At 41.2% G+C, this 20,691-nt stretch overlaps 1 protein-coding gene across 4 annotated transcripts in view; it reads right to left on the bottom strand.

The window, feature by feature from the left end:
• Nucleotides 1–20,691, bottom strand: part of DOCK7 (dedicator of cytokinesis 7) — a 144,806-nt gene that overhangs the window by 94,584 nt on the left and 29,531 nt on the right. For all 4 annotated transcript variants that reach the window (XM_045026751.1, XM_045026750.1, XM_045026749.1 and 1 more), the window contains exons 3-11: nt 15,775–15,950; nt 15,442–15,510; nt 12,610–12,739; nt 12,287–12,499; nt 11,763–11,848; nt 7,372–7,438; nt 5,877–6,026; nt 2,848–2,928; nt 324–489 (exon numbers count right to left, since the gene is read on the bottom strand). In XM_045026751.1, coding sequence (XP_044882686.1) covers nt 324–489; nt 2,848–2,928; nt 5,877–6,026; nt 7,372–7,438; nt 11,763–11,848; nt 12,287–12,499; nt 12,610–12,739; nt 15,442–15,510; nt 15,775–15,950 — 1,138 coding nt within the window. The remainder of the gene's footprint in view (nt 1–323; nt 490–2,847; nt 2,929–5,876; nt 6,027–7,371; nt 7,439–11,762; nt 11,849–12,286; nt 12,500–12,609; nt 12,740–15,441; nt 15,511–15,774; nt 15,951–20,691) is intronic.

The following is a 20,691-nucleotide window of genomic DNA, read 5'->3' on the forward strand; positions in this document are numbered from 1 at the left end:
CCTACAAGGCTCTTCAGTCTTAGCAGCCTGGGTATAAATAGCATATAACAGATGGTTTGCTTGTAAAATTCTTGAAAGATAAACCTATTTGTTACCACAGCCTTGTCCTTTTTATTTCAACCCTTTTCCAGGACTGTTACAAAGCCGCGGGGGGTGGGAAAGGAAGGTAGGGGGTGAAGGGGGAAACAAGCTGATAAAAGGAAAGAGCAGTGGATATAGAGCTGATCTAAAGCCCATTGAAGTAAATAGAAAGACTCTTATTGACTTCAATGAGATTTAGCTCAGGCACATATTCCCTTATGAAAATGCAGGATATACTGTACCTCCTGTGCCAATTTCTACTTCTGTAGAATCTCTCTCCAAACTTCCAGCACTGCTGACTATGTTCATTAAATGAATGGCTGTCCAGGCAAAAGGCATTCGATATTTGCCTAATCTTTGGCAAAACTGTTCTGCTTGGCTTTTCAACTTTTCCAGTTTCTCCTTATTCTGCAAACAAAACATTAATTCCAACTGATTACCAAAAAAAAAAAAAAAAAAAGGAAAGGGGAGCCAGCCTCTGTTTATCAAAGATGTTTCTGGGTGCTTTGTCCATGCAAAGTAATAATGATGATTACTTTTACACCGATCTCTAATATAATAAATAAATAACGATAATACTAATACTTTGCACTTCTGTAGCACCATCTATCCAAGTATTCCCAAGTGCTTTACAAACAGTAAAGAATTTAGCCTCAGAACACTCCCATCCTGTAGAGCAGTGATGGTCTAAAGGAGCAGCTGATTTAATGTTCCTAAGCTTCCAGAAATTGCCAGTTCAAATCACTTGGCCCTCTGCCCTCACAAGGCAGCTAAATTATACTCCAGGAAGTCCACTAGGGATTTCATTATTGCTATTCATTTTATGAGGTGATACTATGGTGACAGGAGCAGCATAAAACCCTAAAATAATAATAATACCATCTACCTTTTATATAGCACTTTTCATTAGTAGATCCCAAAGTGCTTTACACAGGAGGTCACTGTCTTTATACCCATTTTACACATGGGGAAACTGAGGCAGAAAGCGATTAAAGGGACTTGCCCATGGTCATATAGAGTCTGTGGTGGAGCCCGAAATAGAATTCAGGCTTCCTGTCTCCCAGTCCTGTGCCTTTAACATGCAGGTCCCGATTCATCAAGGGACGACTTTAACAACATGAGTAGTCCTTCAACTTCCATGGAAATCTCACATGCTTCAAATTAGACATGTGCTTAGGTGCCTTGCTGCAACGAGGCCTTCCAAACACCTCTTGCCCAAAATTCCCAAAGCACCTGTCTCACTGATTCCAAAGTACAATATACATGCAGGGTCACTTCACTCATCACAGAAACGCACCCATCACCATGGTATCTGAACGCTTAGGAAGCATCATTGCATAAAAGTCCAGAAGAGAAAGCGAATATCAACTTTGCCATCTGGAACTATGAAGGAATTTTAGGCAGGCAGAACTGAAGTAGAATTTAGTTAGCAACCAGAGGTTTGTACTCTTAGCTCTTGGAAAATGTATGGTGACAGATTTGAGGATCACATGCAGGCAGAACATCCATTTTATGGTGCATCCAGGCTCAGGGGCGGCTCTAGCCATTTCGCCGCCCCAAGCATGGTGGCACGCCGCGGGGGGCGCTCTGCCGGTCGCCGGTCCCACGGCTCCGGTGGACCCTCCACAGCGACGTCTTGGCGTGCTGGGGCCTGGAGCCGCCCCTGTCCAGGCTTCACCATTTCCTTTTGCTTTTCACTTCATCTGCAATGCTCATTCAGGAAATCAGAAGTAAATTAAATGATAAGCAAGAGAAGATGCCATGCACCACCTCATTCTATATTCCATTAGATCAGGAGAGGTCTTTCTTAAGATGGCTGTGAAATCATTTTTTTAAATTAAATTGTACAAAAACTGACTGAGCTTGGGTAAAGTTTTACAGCTCTAAACTGTAGCTCTTCTAAAGATAAAATGGCGATTTCCCATTCTATAGCCATTGCTGATCTTGGTGTAACCTACAAAGGACAAGAGCAAAGAAATGCCATAGCACAGGCTGTCTCTTAGATGCTACTGGTTTTCCTGTCTGTTCCTGAAAGCCAGCAAAATCAATGCACTCCCTTCTAGCCTCTGATCCGCAGTCATTTACCATATCCAGGCTTGCACAACCACCACTTTAACAGCTCAGAGTTTAGTAAAAATTATGGTATTCTTCTGAGCTATGAAAACTGCAGTTCCAAGTCTTCTGCAGTGTAGCTAGGGTTTCCACAGTAAAGAATCTGGTTATACAGGAGAGAAGCAAGGGAGGGGAGATAGGAATTCAACTGGAAGTGTGGCCCAAGAGGCCAAGCCTTTTGCTGCGCTTCATTACACATCACTAAAAAAAGATTAGAGACAAAAATATACATTGTCTCTTTTTGTTCAGTTGGCTACTTTGTACACACAACAGGAGCACTGGGATTACAGTTTGTTTCATGATAGTCAGTTTCCCCCCAATGTGTGGGTGGATCTTACACACAACATCAGAAGAGAGGAAAATATTGTAAGAAAACTGGAAAACATGGTTGTAAAAGCACCACAATTCCAACGCTAGCAGGGGAACTCCCCAGCAGCTGTGATATTGGGATTATTTTATAATTCCCTTTTAGAATTTGACAAGATTCCTAGTTAAAGGTATTGTTTTAATAACAGGAATAGCAGGAACCGGAACAAACCCACAGTAAAGGGAAATAAGGTCTTAGTAATTTTAATTAAAATATAAATGATTAAACTTCAATATCTTCAGAAGTATCAGTGCCAACATTTCCTCTAAACTTCCAAAAATGCTTACCTTTGCCGCATCAGCTTCTTTAAAAATCATATAGGGCTCTGCGCATTCGCCAATATCCCCCTGCTGTAATACTTTTTCCAGCTGTGAAGAAACAATGGGTGTTAGTGAGGACAGGGACAAGTATTTATCAGGGAATGGCAAATTAATTGAAAACTCTGTGTAGCTTAGATATGTTCAGAAGAATATATATTCAAAAGAGCTGAAGCTTGTTTCCCTTTTGCACCTGCATATTTAACTGTAGGTGTAAATCAAAGAACATGCTCCTTGGCCAGATAGTCGGAAGTGTGAGTAACCCAATTTTCACCCACAATTCAATTGCAAGTGCAAAAATGAAGGTGCAAATTCCAGCCTTCTGAAAGTTTAGCTGCTTGCCAAGGGCTTTTAAAGAGTTAAGTGTCAGATTCTTACTTCATGATTCTTCTGAATTTGGTTCTTCTCAATGTTATTTTATCTGTATCGCAGTAGCACCTAAAGTTCTCAACCAGACCGGTGTCTCATTATGCAAGGCCCAGTACAAAGATATAGAAAATTACTGTCCTTGCCCAAAGAGCCTGAAATACCAAACAGGTGGATCACACAAATGAGCAGTGAAGACAGGTGGGGACATATCAATTGGTTTAAAAAGCACCCCTGCCTTCACAAGCTAAGCATTGCATACTTGCCATTACTTAGACTGTCAGCTCTTTGGGGGCATCTTTTTGTTCTGTGTTTGTACAGCGCCTAGCACAATGAGGCCTGGCCCATGACCAGGGCTTCTAGGTGGTACCATAATACAAATAATAAAGAAGAATATTTACCATCATCCTTTGCATGCCCAGATTAGCTAGGATGGTTAGTTAGAAATGTTCAGGTGCATAGCTAGTGATTTCATACTACATAACAAAGCTAACACCTATGTGAAAATTCAACTGACAAGGCAAGCTATTTTTCTAGCTTATTTATTATTATCACGTAATAAAAATCAAAATACCATTGTTAAATAAATGGCTACCAGTTGTGCTTACCTCACTGGGTTTACAAGCCCTTGTGTGCAATCACAAGCTCTTCTGGTTAGATCCTGATCTCAGTTATATGGTGTATATCTCTGCCTCTCATCTTGTAAAAATCAGCTACTGTACAAATGCAGATCCTGATTTTACAAGATGTGCAATGACACGTGTGGCAAAATCTGGGATCAGAATATGACCTAAACTACCAAACTCCTTGATCTTTCTTGGGACAATTTTGGCTGAGCCACCATATTAACTTACTTCCAAAAGCTTAATCTATCTGTTCATACATTCAGAATCAATTTTTAAAACATAGCTTGCTCTAGGGTGATGTAACCAATGGCTGCAAATAGAAAGGGTGTGTCACATTCTCTTTTCTCTAATGGGGAAGAATTCATGCTGGGATTGAGGTAGAGAACTTATCCAATTCCCAATTTCAGCCAGCTAGGTGATGAATGTCCCTCCCATTGGGGTGTTCTTCTAGCCACATGAGAGGAGGAATAATGTTCTTTATCTTCACACATCTTATTCCTGAAGTTACCAACACTACATTTTATGGGTCTAATTTTCCACCTGGCCTTATCCCAGCCTCCCTCCAGGGGCCCACAATTTTGCAGGTGCCAATAAAAAGTAGGTGCAATGTATATAATTTAGATGTTTATCTACCTGATCATGCTCACAGATCTGGTACTTAGGTATCTTACATGACATATACTGTTCTTTCAATTACTGGCCAGGTTTGAAGATAGAGCCCTATATAGATGCTCCCCGAGTTATGTAAACCCGACGTACAGAAATCTGAGTTTATGGAAAAAAGTTCCGTAAACTAGAAATAGAAGGGGGTTTTTTGTTTTGTTTTGGGGTTTTTTGCATAATGGTTGGAGATACGTTTCCCTGAGGAACAGCAGAGAGGGAAAGGTTTCAAAACATTTGGTATTTAAGATAAAAGGATTAGAGACAAGTACTTTGATCTAGCTTTCCCTGGGCACTAGTGATATTGTGTATCGACCACCATGGTTGTTTCAATTTGTTTACCTTTTTAGTTTTTTGCATCTTATATTTGCTTTTGTAAAGTCTGCTATGGACAGCATATTAGGATACATTCGTTAACATATACGCCGTTTCATTGTGTAAGTAACTATGAATGAAATGCATTAATATCTCAAATATACACTCAATACCAAATCACAATACTTTTTAGAATACTGAAGCCTCTGTGAATGATAACTTTGAAGTCTATTTAAGGAAACTCTCCCTTTCAACTGTGCGTGAAAGAAGAAACTGTTAAAATGATACATTAACTAGGCAAAAAATGGAAATAGAATCGTGGGATGAAATGCAACATTATCGGCACACTTCCTACTTAGATCATAGTTACAAAATTCTATTTAATTAACTGTAAATTGGATTTAGGCTCCCAAGTGTCTAAGGCTCCCACTTTTCAAAATGAGATTTAGGCTCCGAAATCAGTTAGGCATAGCAACACCAAGCGCAGCAACACCTAAGTATCTAGCTATCTGCAGCTCAGTAGAACTTCAGTGGGAGTCTCCTGATAAGATGGTTTTGAAAACGCTCCTAGGTGCCTATCTACATCTTTAGGTGCCTAAATATCTTTGAAAATCTGGCCCTAGGTCACTTTTGAATATGGTACTTGAATATGCATCTTTTTAAAATTTTACCCAGTAGCTTCTCTATCATTTTAACGCTCCATCAAACTGTTTCCTTTCACAGAAAATAGCAGTTCCTAAAAAGCAGCTATGCACTAGGCTGTTTTCTAGGGTTTTCAATATTAAAACCAGCCTACTTCTCCATTAGAGAGTGTCTGATATAAAAATGTTTAACATAAAAAGACCATTTGAAATTAGTCAAATTCTTAGGCGCTCCTATGGGAACACCCCATGACTATCACAAAGGGACAAAATCTGCCTCAATACATTTGAGTCACAGGTCTGTGTGGTCTACAGGTCCTAGGTTTTTTTATTTAAAATAAAAAAGGAACAATGACATTACACACACACACACACACGCACCCCTTCTTACCTTTATTACCAGAAAGACATCCTGAGAGGGATAAGTAATAGAAAAGATGGCTGATCTGGCCAGAGTGGTAATGGCAGCAGGTGGGACATGAGGACGCAGCATTCCTTTCATTTGTTCAGAGTTTAAATCAAAGTAGAAGTTCTCTGAAATCTAAGGGAGATGTTAGCTACCTCTAGATGTTTGTTACATTACTGAAAAAACATTACTGAAAAAAGACTGCACAATGGCCCCTGTTGATATCACTTATTTAGCAAACAACACTACCAATCCGTATTGTCTGAAGTCCAAAATAATCAGTTTCATAAAGGCAGACAATAGGGGGGAAAGGAAAGCAGAAAGAAAAGAAAAATGTAAGTTACTTATAAAACCTACTGTACCTCTCTCAAATATAGTTCAGATCCCTTGATTAACTCTTACAACAGTTTCAAAGTGTCAGAGAAAGAAATTATCTATAAGAGTAGTTTCCCCAGGCTAGGCTGAAACACAAAAATAGCATGGCACGGGGCTGAGTAACCTTAATACACTGAAACATTCCAGAGACACCAAATACTAGTGACCGTAGTAAGATTCCAATGCCAAAAGGAGTAACATGCCATTATCAACAGCAGAGGTCACTAAAGCCACTTCAAGAACATACCACATGTAAGAAAATGACTGAAATGAAAAGATGATCAAAACTGGCCTGTGAAATGTGACTGAAAAATTAAGCCAAGTTCACAAAGTCGACCTACTCACATTTAAAAGACTATTTGAGACATTCAAGCATTGAAGGGACAGTGTCAAAATAAGATACATACTTTATTTTCAAAAATATCTTTACCTTGGTTACTAACAATATCTTGGATTATGAAAACCAAAAGAATTTTCAAAATCTAGTTTACTTCTCACTACTTACACTCCATTCACTTTGCATTTCACTCAACTTGAACTACAAAAACAGACTGGTCAGTTTTGTTTCTAGTCAGTTTCCTATTCTCATGCACTAGCAAAATGTTATTTGGATTGACAACATGCCAGGGCAATGTTTGAATCACTCAACAACAACAACAAAAAAAGGGGGGGGAGGTTAAAAAATATATTTATATTTTGTAAAAAATCATTTTTTTAGTTTAAGTTTTCCATTCAAACATTTTGAACCTGAAACTAGCTGACAGCGTCCCTTTACAGGTATTCAGATTTAAGTTGCTTGCATATTTTTAGAAAATCATGTATGTTTGAACTGATGTGTCATTAAAGACAGAGAGAATGCACCTTTTTGAAATTTCTGTAATACTTTAACTTGGATCCTGAGCCTGCAAAATGTACATGTTTAAATACATGAGTAGTGCAACTGAAATCTATACTTTACTATACTTCCTATCATAAGTAGTCCCATTGGCTTCATGGTAGAAAGTATTTGCAGGATTAGGGCCTTCAACCTTAAGTTCTTTGGACACATATCTTTAATGCTCCATACACAAACATGTCACCGTGTAAGTAAAAAATAACTACATACCTTTTTCTTTTCTTTAACATCATACAAAGCCAAACTTGCAAAAATGGGTTCAATTTCAATTTCAAATCTTTAAGGGAAGAGACAAATAAATAAATTGATTTGACTTGAGTTTGACTCAAAACCAAAAACCTCGCAGGGTCCTAGAACCCAGGCTCCAGCCAGGGCCCAGAAGTATACACAGCAATGAAACAGCTCCACAGCCCAAGCTGCAGGTTTTTCTTTGCTGTGGAGACATACCCAAAAAGGACCAGAATCTTATTACAGAATTCTTTCACATGAAAACAAATTCTGCAGACACTCATGGGGCTACCAAAAAGGTGTTACTAGACAGCCGCCAGCATTAGCTCAGTCTCACTACTGGATATATGAAACTTAATAGTATCCTTTTTTGTCAGGCTTCTCTCTCTCTCTCTTCCTCAGTTCGCATTTCAGGAAAAGATACACAAGTGGCATCTGAAACAGCTGTCAGCAGGCAATGAAAACTAGACTATTTCTCTTTCCTAGGAGCAACTGATAAGGGAAGAATTCCAGGGGCTGATCCTGGTCTCGTTGATTTGCAGTGGCGTAGGATCAGAATCCTAAACTCAAGATATTTATTTGGTTATCTTCTACTGGTGCTATTGGAAGCTAAGGAAAGCAGTCTAGTGGTTTCCTGGAAGAAAAGCAAATGATTAACTGATATAGCTGGACCAATGGTAATGGAGGAACCTTAGCTTCTGTGATGAGAATTCCCTGTACACTTAGACATAATCAAAACTGTTCATTGACAATGTCAAGCTCTTTTGAAAGTGACACTGTCACTTTCCAACACTAGTTATCAGGAAGTGTCCCTGACTTTCCTGAAAGAGGAACTGTTAGAAGTAAGATCTTGGGTTTTGGTTTCTGTGTTTTGGTTTCCAATTACTGTTGACAACTAAATAAACAGAAATCTTCTTTAAAAAAATGTTAAGTGCATGTTTCTGTATACAGCAAAAATAGATAATTACAAGGATAAAAATCAAAGGGACGAGGCTCACTCTTCATTAGAAGGACATCTGGGAACAGGGCTGTATATTCCCAAAGAGGAATATTCTCAAAAGACTAAATATAGCACAGTAGAGGTACCACATAGAGCTGTATGGACAGTCTAATAACCCTTTACCTTTTAGATAGAGGGAAGCAGGGCTGGCTTATTTGCTGGCTCCTATCTGGCTCGATGTTTTGTTTGCAATGCTTGCCTTTTGGTTTGTGTTTCTGAAGAGTGTGATCAGACTGAATGCTGACTTTGTTTCAAAGTATGAAATCAGCCCGAAGACTTTTATTTATTGGTATCACAGCATATTATAATACCAGTTTGATGATCGAGACACACTTTGAAACACTATCCCTTCTAATCAGCACAGACTAGAATTGTGCCCTTCCCAGGAAATAACCCACCTGGCCCTCCCAGCCTGCCTGCAAAAAACACACAAAAATAGTTCAATCATCTATTGCTTGCACAGTAAAGATGGATGTTTTAGAGTCAAATTCTGTCTTTGGTTGAACACACGGGCTGTAAAAAGAATCTGGTCCCGTTGGGATCTCTTTCATGCTGGGGAAAACTTTCAAACAGAAATTAATCTATCACTTATTCTTTGTATAGCTTTTCTTGCCACGCTTGCGTATTATCAAAAGATATTTTTTTTTCAAAAGATATATGGAGGGGCTGCTGTATGTCTAGTGGTTGGAGCAGGAGACTGGGACTCAGAACATCTAACCTAGAATTGGTAGAATTTCTTACAACCATTTTCATCTGAAAAAATTTCCTATTTTCAATGGAAACATTTTTGGCTAAATTTCCTGACTGGCTCTATGGCTGATTAGAAAACTAAAAACAATTTTTCTAAGGATTTGCATCATTTTTTTTTCAAACTCTTGGCAGCTGAATTTTTTTCTTCCATGAGAATTTGCCACCTACACCTCTTATTCCCAGATCCAGCTCTGACTGAACATGTGGTCTTGGACAAGTCACTTAATTTCTCTGGGCTGATAACCTCCCATCTGTAAAATAGAGGAAAATAGCACCTACCTTATGGTAGTTTGTATTTGTAAATATATAATATGTAATATATACCATCTATTATTAGAGATGGTATTATATGATATTATTATAATATATTATATTATTATATTTGATGGCATCTTTGAAATCCCTGGATTAAAGAATCTAACAAAGTGCAAATAATCATGGGTGTGAATAATAATCAAGTGTCCATCTTTCATCAGAGGTGTCATGATACTCCATTGATGAAATTACATTCATTCCAATGACAAGTTTGATGCCACTATTCAAAGTTATGACTTTGCTGTATGGCCAAGCAGTCAAGGCAGTTGAGTATTCACAACACAAATATGTGAAAAATAATTGGCAAGGAAATAGAGCAAATGATTGTTCAAGTTAGTTACTGTTGTGTAATTGTTCACTTCTCTAGTTAGACTCAGTGTGCCATTTCAGAACCTGTCTGATTTGCTGGGGTATATGCTTTTGAAACGAACGAATGGTCCCAAGAGCAAAGGCATATTGTAGTAGATAAGCAGCAATCTGGATTCTGGTATCAGAGAGCATCTCTTGGGAGACCTAAGTAGCCTCAGCTCCTAGTGAAAGGAATGATGACCAAGTGGCTAGGGCACTACCCTGGGATTGAGAAAAAACTGGGTTCAATTCCCTGCTCTGTCACAGACTTCCTGTGACACATTGGGCAAGTCATTTAGTCACTATGTGCCTCAGTTCCTCCTCTGTAAAATGGGGTGTGAAGCTAAATATGTTAAAAGATTCGGAAGCACTCACATACCACAGTACTGAGAGCTATATAAACAGAATGAGGCAAATGGGGATGGAGCATGTTCAGCAGCTCATGGGAGACACACAGCACCTTGCAGGAAAAAGCCCCTAAAGCTCCATATGCAGCATCGTTTCTCTGTAAGAATCATACATAACATAAGCATCTGAACTTGACAGTTCTGCACTGCTCCTAACAACGAGGAGTGGAATGTCTTGGATTGGATCATAGGAAAGGTAATTTTCCCTACATTTGCAATAAGGTCTGTCTGGTTCAGCCTGACAATGGTCCCAGGTTACAGTCCTGCTTGAATATTTTTTTAAATTGCTGTTACCCCTGTCCTTCCTCATCCACCCCGTCTCTGCTGTTTGTTTGCCACCATTCATTAAATGACGTGTTGCTTTAGACAGTAAGCTCATTGGGGCAAGCCCCATATGTCTCTCTCTCTCTACCATGAAGCAGCTAGCACAATTTTGGGTGCCATAAAAATAACAAACAGTAGCACAAAGTACAAATAATCTCTGTATTAGGGGCAACTATGCTTTTGATAGATATGCTATAAATTTACTAATATACAAAGGATAAACTCAAATAGCAGAACTCATTAATTTCTAAAATGTAATTTATTTCCACTAAATACAGCTATTTTTGGAGAGGCAGCTTCACTGCTATGGCATATTATGTTGTTCTAGCTCATGACATCACACAGTAAAATAAAAGGCTGAAATATCAGCTCATCTCTAAGGCTATATCAGGTCCCGAAGTGTTTTACCTGCAGGAGGTAAGTCCCACATATGTCTCAGTTATGAGGGGCAATGTAGTCTAACTGGAGCTCTCTAACAAGAAGGCTTGACCTAACTGAGGACACAGAAGAGGAATACAGCAGTGTGGAAAATCAGTTTTGTACTTTATTTCTCTAAGGGAATAACAGTAAAATTTTACCTTGTGTTATTAGAGAAGAGTTATAGGCAATGATCCAGCTGCAGGTAACCCTATATTCAGGAGCTTCACTTCATTAAACTTGTTTAACAGGTTTCTATTCCTCCAGATAAAGCTTGCTAAGTGTATAAAGACTTAGCTTTTAAAGTGACACAAAGTCAAGGTTGTTGAGCCTAAACCTTCACATAACCCTGCCAGTTGTCTCACACTGTAAAGCCTTATCTTAAAAATCTGCAGCAATGTTTTCATTATGATTATTTAAAAAAAAAAAACCAAAAAAAGACACAACCTTTGCTACAGGGCAAAAAACAAAATGTCTGACTTACTCCAAGGCCCAATGTGACAAATTGAGCATGTGTGGGCTCATGATAGGTGTTAGGGCACATCCACAGATTTGTCTACAATGGATGTACAGTGAGCCAGGGAAACATGAGAGTTTTCTGTTTCACACACTTACCACAAAGGTTTGACACATAAAATTGGCTGATATGAGTTCCATAATTTTGCATAACTAATGACAATACAATACATGCCTTTTTAAGCCTAAGAACAATCTTAACTGAGTCCCTTTAAGTAAGGTGTAATCAATGGAGTTACTCCCGGTAAACATTGGTATAACAGCTGAATCTGACCCTATATTAAAATAATACTTACTTAAGAGACAAACACTTCACAAGAAGTCTCTGACCAAAATGTTCTTTGGGTACTTCTGGGACACAAAGCCGTTCGATAGGCTCCTCCTGGAATTTGTCACAGAAGCAGTCATTTACACACGGGTCATTGCTGCACTCCAATCGTATCATTAAAAAGCTAATCCAGGTTCAGATTTTTTTCTTCTAAAACATAAGTAACAATTTAATCCTCAAGACTTAACTGCATGTTGCATTCACTGTGACTATAAATAAGAGCTAAGGGATTTAATTTAGGGTATCTACATAATAGGGGACTGGAGATCTATAAAGAAAAAGGGTCTTTGGAAAGTAATATCCTTGGCTAGTTCACATGCTCAAAACATATGCTACTTCAGGCAAATTGGAATACAGTTTTATGGAAATTAAATTGAGATGATCTTATTTCCTTAGTACTTTACATCCATGGTAATTTGACTTGGTCCTACATTCCACTTATTCCCTATGTTTTCTTTCTAGACTAGTTCACTCCACGTTCACTCAAAATACCTCATCTGGTGCTGGATGCAATGCAAAAAGCTCCTTGTGTCTGTTTGACTTCCTCTGGTCATCATTTTGATGGTCAATTTCCTCATTTGGAGTTCGGTCAAGTAGGTTTGAAAGAAGAGCATCAGGAAGGGAGTTCTTCAGATCAAAAATACTGCATGCCCAGCTGCCCCGTGGAGTATCATCTATTGACATTGAACGCCTTTTAAGGTCATCCTGAGATTTAACAAATTAAATGTAATTAATAATGCAATAGGGAAGGAGTCGTATTTTTAAAACATGGCTATCAAGTAGCTTTTACATGGCAGGGTTTTAAGGCACATTACTTGTTCATCTTGGTAACTGCTGCCATCTGGAGCCTCATCCGACTCGAAGATCTGTTTTGGGAGCCCTTTTTGCCTCTCTTTCTGTTTGTCTAATGTGTTGGGATTAAATCCGGTTCCCAGTTTGTGATATCTATTCAAAACAGAATATTTAAAGTAATTTTTATCCTTCTCAACCCCATCCCCTAATAAGCATAATTGCACATAATAAGCACAGCACCATTTTAAATTATAAATCACTCCCAGACATATTTGTTGTCATCCTTAACAGTAAGCTTGTGATGATGTGGTGTTGTGTGGAAGACCCAGGTTTATTTCCCATTCTCAGTCACTTCTTGCTCAGCATTGGACTGGGAATGATTCATGTCACTCCACAGCAATATGACTCCATTAACATACAAACAGTACTGACTAGCTTTGAAAGGAAATCCTATGTAGGCCCAAATAACCTGGGTGAAAAATATGGTGATTGTAAAGCTGGACCCAAAGGTGGAGTGGGTTAAACTGGCTAAAAGTGTGGGGATGAACAGCCTTTGGGGTTCTATCGGGGACACAGATAACCAGGCTAGGGAAAACATGGATATCTTGAAAGCTATGGGCCAAATTCAGGTCTGATCCTATGAAGTGCTGAGTAATATGCTATGTGACCTCAAATTCCAATGAAATTTGAATAATACGGGCCCTGGTACTATTACGATTTATCAGTCAGCTACACAGTGTTTTATCTGGATTATCTGAATGTGCAAAGCAAAGACTCAAAAGTATTACATTTCAATCACTGCTTAGCTGATAAAAGTAAAATTTGTTTTAATCATAGCTTCATGCAATGCTTTCTAGGATAGCTGCCTCCAGGGTAGGGTAGCAAATTATTGCAAAGATCAGCATTAGGAAAACCTATTGTTTTCTCAGATAATTAGAGAAAATGGGTTTACTGTTTCCAGCACAATCAGAGCACTCACTCAAGATAACCATGTGCCCACTAAATGCGCTGGGCACAGAGAACTGCAAACAAAGATATTGGAATAAGGGATTTCTCCCCAGTTATGTTCCACAGGATCACAGGGGAGACAGGCCAAAAGCCTCTTTTTATAGCATTCTTCTAATCTAGATAAGAAGGGCTGGATTTAGCTCCAACCAAAGCTAGTCAATGCCATTCTAACCACTGACATGAAGGAACTGCTTACGAGCAAGTCTACTACTGCCTCTCTTCACGTACAGCAAGCTGCCACTGCAGCAGTCACAACGCTGACAACCCATAGAGCAAGCAACCATACTTTGGGATTTAAACTCTGTCCTTCCCAACTGAGCAGTCAGATTCTTCTGCTTCACACACAACCCTGCAGTCCTTATTCAGGCAAGACACCCACTGTCTCCCACCAGTGTTTCATCTGCACTGTAGGGACTGCACTGAGGGGTCAATCTGCAAGATTCCTATCAGTTCCTGGAGGTGCAGAGCACCCTTAACTGCTAAGGGGAACTGGGTGCACTCAGCACTTCCAGAAGCTGCTCCACACTTGTAGGATTAGGCCCTTAATGTGGGCAGCTGGCCACCTTCCAAGGCCCCACCACCACTTTGCTCTGGCTATAGGTCATACCCTCTGCAGGGGATGGGGGGCGGGGTGGGGGAGGGAATAGGTTACCTCCAGCAGTTGGTGGCTAGAATGCATCAGCTGGACCACAATCCGGGAGGGTAATTTTGTCTGTGCTACTGCTGGTCTCAAAGGGCTCAGTCATGCCTCTAGCAAGACTGAGTTGTGCCGAGGAGGGGGAGGAGGCCCACCACTTCCATGGCAGAGGTTGGAGACGTTATGCCTTTGAAAGATACACTGTCTCTTGGGCACTCGGCATGCTAATCTGTACAGGGAGCGCGTTCCTCAGGGCAGCCACCTTGGTCCACAGGGTGGGAGTGAGAGCCAAGCCTCATCCTCACCCCAAACAGACACACCTAATTTTGTCCTACTAACCTCCAGTGGCTATGTCTATTCAGCACACTCAGTGTTGGGAGTCAGACTTGCTTGCTCCCTGTATGAGTGGGGTAGTACTCATTTACACTCATTGCACTCTTTACCTCTCTGGTGCACCCACATGGAGAGGGCATCATTTAGACAAGCGCATTTGGAAACAATGAAAACCTTTGTTAAATGTAGTGATGCATGTCTGCTGGCTATGTGGGTTATGCTGCCGGAGACTAGACTATTTGCTTACAAACACTGTGAGTTAATAATATTGATTTGCATAAATCAATCAACTTATGCACAGGCTCTAAACCGTTAAGTCAGAGCATTATGTAAATGTTGGTAGAGGTTAAATATTACTGAGCATTTTTAAAGTAATGTACACCTGCAAAACCTCTTTGAGCACACATGATTATTACTTTAGACACCTTTACTACGGAGATGCTCACCCACCAAAAGTGTACACTAAACCTTCCCGAACCTATTTTCTTTTTGTAAGAAACTGATGCCGAGAGAGTGAGTGAGAGAGAGAGAGAGATTTCACCTACATGTTTATATTCCCTAATTTTTTCCTTCCGTCCAATACCTAAAGGAAGTTATCACTGATGATAATGGCCTAAATTTTCAAAAGTGACTAATGGATTTCTGGTGCTTCCGATTCTGGGCATGGAACATCAGATACCTTAGAAGGGCCTGATTTTCAGAACATGTTGAGCATCCACTTCACTTGGTTAAGGAAGCCAAATATGGAGAGGCACCCAAAATCCTAGTCACTTTTGAAATGTAGGTCTGTAGTTATTATCCAGTTTGCTCATACCAGAATCCACCTTGAAAGATCAAGACCTTAAATCAAAATGATAAATATCACATTGTAACTTACTTTCTGTTCACAATTGCCCAATCTTCTGTGTAACTTCTTACACAATCCCTCACATGAGGGTCCATTTCACTGTAAAAGAATAAGATAATCTCTTCAAATCACAAAAACTTGATTTTTCTAATGACACATTGACTTTTCACTTCATAATATATTAAAATACAACCTTTTTCATACATATGGAAGAAGTTATTACAAAAGAAAAATTTGGCGCCCACCTCGCAAACACTTTACCCCAAGCAGCTCCTTTGAACTCAATGGGGTCCACTTCCATATGAAAAGATACATGTGTTTACATGTGTTTGCAGGTCAGGCCTGCAGTTTTCTGCACCTTACCTCTCTTCAGGTACAGCTGACACAAGAGTCCTACATTCTCGAGGACTATACACAACTTCAATATCATCTGGAGGAAATTCAAGCAAGTCCCTCAAAGGACCAGAATCCATTGTAAGCGGATGAGTAATAAGGTAATCTTCCAAATCCACTGGATCCACAGCTTCCGTAAGTGGAACCTAAGAGAAGCCAAGCCATGGGAGAGTTTTTAATGAGAAAAATCAAAAGCAAGTCTTATTTTCTACTGCACTTTTAATATATGGAGATATACCTATCTCATAGAACGGGAAGGGACCCTGAAAAGTCATGGAGTCCAGCCCTGTGCCTTCACTAGCAGGACTGAGTACTGATTTTGCCCCAGATCCCTAAATACCCGCCCCCCCAAGAATGGAACTCACAACCCTGAGTTTAGCAGGCCAATGATCAAATCACTGAGCTATCCCTCCCCCAGATTGACCTTTCAACTAAAACAGCAGCTTGGCCTATTGCCAGATTGCAGTTAGTCTTAACCAACATACAGCATGAAGCTAATTTTCACACCTCCTGGTATGTATATTATGCTAATCATTATAGTATCACTGACATTGCTTCTACCACATTTTCAGTAAGAGCTGGAAATTCATTAGTTTAACTCAGAAGTAAATCTCACATTTTATTACTGGTGGTCTGTCACTTTCTCTTTGATTACCCACAAATCTGGACTAACCACCAAAGGTCACTCTTTGTCTCAAGAGACACACAGAACTCATTTACCCTGGGGAATGCAAATACAGTTGCTAAATCAGTATAAACTGTGAAGAACACCCCCATAAAAGCTAACACTGTCTCCATGTAAATGTCTTCTCTCGGGAATGCAAAACATAATCTACTCTTCCTCCTCAAAGAGTCCCAGGGACTTATACTGAAGAATAAATTGGATTTGTTTGCTATGCACTAAATCCTGTAGTCTTTTCCCCAGCTCCCCGAAGGAGTTTTACTTGTGTAAGGTCTGTAGAACTTGCCCCAACCACAGCACCATAAATGGCAGATTCCAACACGTGGCTTGACAGCATGCGATCTCCAAAATGAATAGTGTTCCATACCCCTACATGACCAGATAGTGTAGGCCCAAAAACGTGCCTGACCTGAAAATTGTTATAACCTAGATAGGGAACGTACTCTGAATTAAAATGAATGACTCCTCACAGTATGAGGAGCCATTCATTTTAATACAAAGTACGTTCCCAAACGGAAAAGTCATTCTCAAACGGAAAAGTCTCCAAAATGAAAGCTACCTGCCTCTGTTGGTCTATTCGGCACTATATCCTGTTCTGTATAGGTTCTTACACCACACGTCTCATCATAGTATCTGAGTGCCTTCCAGCAGTGCACACCAACTCGTTTTTTTAAATGCATATGCAAACTCCACCTTGCTAAGGGTTTTTGGGGGGACATAAGCTGGACCCACTGTCAACACCCACAGAGTATGCCTACACTGCAATGTAAGCCCAGGTTCAGACTCAGGCTCGAGCCTAAATCCCTCTTCTATCTTGGACTCAGGCTCAGACACAGGGTCCTAGAACCACATGAGGATGGAGGGTTTGAGCTCAAGTCAAACTGGGACCCAGGGCTCAAACACTATTGCTTTGCAATGTAGACACCCTCCCCCAGACTCAGGTCCTGGGAGTCCACCAAAAGTATCCCACAATCCCATGGGCCAACTTCCTCTGTCCTCAAGAATCACCAAGCGACTTAACGGAAATGGAAGCAAGCCCCCTTGCTGTAGTGCAGCAGCTCAGCAAGTCAGTGTTTAATTTAGTGTTTAATTCTTCCTGGTTTTTTTCTAACCGCTGAGCTGCAAACACACCTTTGGAGAACCTTCTGTGTTTGCAATGGAGACTGACCAGAAGCAGTCCTCCGCAAAGCACCCTGCTTCACGGTTGCGGGTGCACAACCAGATTGTGGTTAATATCAGGTGCGAGGCCAACAAAACAGTGGACAGCAGTAAGAGTACCAATAGCAAAGAAGCTGGCAGTGTTGGGAATTTACTGGACTGGTAACCCGTACAGGGAACAAATTAAGCAGCTCAGGACCACGTACCAGAAAACCAGGGACCAGAACTGCACCTCGGGCAACTCACAGACATCATGCCCATTTTATGAGGCATTTGACGAGGTGCTGGGCAGTACACTAAGCACAGAGCCAACGGTGCTGCATGATGACCTGGTTAGCAAGGATGGCGATCTGCTGGCCCCAGAATCCAGCATGGGAACTGATGGGAGCCAGCACCAGGTGCCGAATGAAGTTGGTGAAGTGACTCTGCTGCTGACACCAGTCCCAGAGGAAGCTTTGCCACAGGAGCAGCTGCAGCATATCCCAGGGCTGTACTCTGAGCCACTTTTTGATGCTCTCCTCCGCGCGCCTCCCCTCACTCCCCCACAAGGAACAGTCCACTGTGGAACTGGCATCAGAAACAGAAGCGGCCCCAGAGCCTGGTATGTTTATTAATACAGAAATGGGAGGGATTTCCATTCTATGAACCAATGCAAAAGTTATTACAAGCCCTGGCTGGCAACATATATCTGCTGCTGATGGATTAATGCCAGCGTCTTGCTGTCCCCCCAGCCTACCCGTCCACTTCCACCATGTGGAATTGAAAATGGCAACTGGGAAATGCAAACAGTAAAAAAAGCCTTGAAAAGTGAATTTTTACTGGAAAGGCACAGATCTTTCCTGTTTGTTAAAAATAATAGCCTTACGTTGCCATGCCTGTAAGGACGCTACTCAGTAACCACTCAGCGGCGTAGCTGTAACATGCCGCCTGAAAACAGTGAACTGAGGGAGCCACGGACTGTGGAAATGTGTTCCATTTACAAATCTGTTTTGCAATTTTTAGGAAAATAAAAAGCAGCTGTGATTTTTAACTTACCATTGTCTCTGCACTTCTTTCACTGTGATGAACGCGGCTGTGTCCAGGGAGCTTCTGTGGTCTGAAGCTGCCCTCTCACAATACACTGAAGTTCAGTTTTCAACAGTAACATTTCACGTCCTTGAAATTCCACAAGGATTTTTTTCTGCACTGACACTAAGTCTGTGTGTCTTGTCCTATTCCAAGGCCCTCTGCCCTCTACAGCCTGCAGCACCTTCACAGCTCCCCCACACTGCAGCAGAAGCCTGGGCCGATGCACCTTTACAGACCGTTCCAAGAGGAAGCGTTTCCATGATGAACTTGTGGTTGAAGTTCTGGACAGGGCCAACAAGCAGGCCCAGTACCAAAGACAGAGGGACTGACAGCGAGAGGAAAGGCATGGGCAAGAGGAGAGGGGAAAGACTCAGGCTGGCCACGCAGCTTGAGGACAAGGTTTCGGCGTGGGAGCAGGCACTTCCTGGAACAGGAATGGCAGCTAAGGGAGGATGCCAGAGCTCAGCAGAAAGAACTACTGGAGCAGCTGCTATCACTAATGGTCAAAAGACCACTGGCTCCTGTTGCACCTACACCACAGCCCGAGTCCCCTGCATGGTACCCTGGGATGCAGTCCAGGAAAATCTTGGACAACTCCATGCCTGGGTGGTCCACGCAGTCAGACCTCATGAGCAGCTGGGCAGGCCAACTGTGTCCCATGCAGTCTTCCATACTGACCCCCTCCCCTTGGATGCCTCCACTCTCCTCCCCTGGTCCCAAGCAGACAGCAAACATGGAAGGAATGGAAAGGAGAATGGGGGCCGGGGACATGAAACAGTAGTGGCTCTGACTTATAGACGGGTTGCATTTGTTCATGCACTTTTTTTGAGGTTCTGTTGTTACTGGTGTTTTGGTGTGGAAATGGCAGCTGGTCTGCCTGGCAAGGGGTTAATGTTGTACTTTTCTAATAATTGTTTATAAAGTGTATTGCAATCACTGCATCACCTCTTACAATGTGAATTTCAGATAATAAAGGTGAACACATGATCAGGGACAATTGGGAATTTGTATACCAACACTGTTTCTCAGTACAATTAGTTACATCAATCCATACATCAATCACTTCCCTACATCAATTCATACTGTGAATCAGCCTTCCTCTAACCCCCATTTGATACCGTAAATGGTCAGGTCATTAATAAGTATATTACATGGCAATCAACCCCCCAAGCTCTGAAACCCCTCTCAAGCCAATCAACCCCTGTCCCCCACAAGCACATTCATAAAAGCTACTATTCCCTCCTCTTCCACTGGCCCATGCAAGTCCCTATTGAGGCAACACAAAGCATCTCTAACTTCTATTGCCCGGGTGCATCCAGCTCCAGCTGTGGTAGGTCAACTTTGTGGCTGAGTGTACTGATCTTCCAGCACCAAACCGGTGGCAACAGACCTGTAGCAATCAGGGGTAGCCAGCTTCCAGATAGCTATAGCAACTCGTTTCTGGGGCGGCATGGCTGCCCTCAGACACACGTCTTTATGCTGGAGGGTTGGAGCAAGCTGCTCACAGAGCTCCAGAAGTGTAGTTTTCTTCATGCAAAAGCTCTGGATTCACTGCTGGTCATCCCAGGTCTGCAAGAGGATGTTGTCCCCCAGACTATGCTTATGGTCTACATAAGCACTGGTTTATGTAGGGGGCATCAGCAGATATACCAAGTGTATCTCTTTAACGCTTGTGCAAGTGGCTACATGTGGCATAGCTGTATGTAGTATGCTATTTGGATAATTAGGAATTCTTCCATGGACTGTATATAGCTGTACAGAAGGGTCAAGCTATTAAATAACTAACTAACTTGGTATGTATATAATGATGTGCATCCAAAGACCTCAAAGCACTTCATGAAGGGTGAATAAGTATTATTTTCTCCTTTTTACACACTGGGAAATTGAGGCACAGAAAGGTTTAATAACTGGGCCACGGTCAAGAATGAGTCAGTGACACAGCTGGGAATAAAACTGAGGTTTCCTGATTCTCAGTCCAG

The sequence above is a fragment of the Mauremys mutica genome, chromosome 8 (genome assembly GCF_020497125.1).
Source record: "Mauremys mutica isolate MM-2020 ecotype Southern chromosome 8, ASM2049712v1, whole genome shotgun sequence".
Classification (NCBI taxonomy): Eukaryota; Metazoa; Chordata; order Testudines; family Geoemydidae; genus Mauremys; species Mauremys mutica.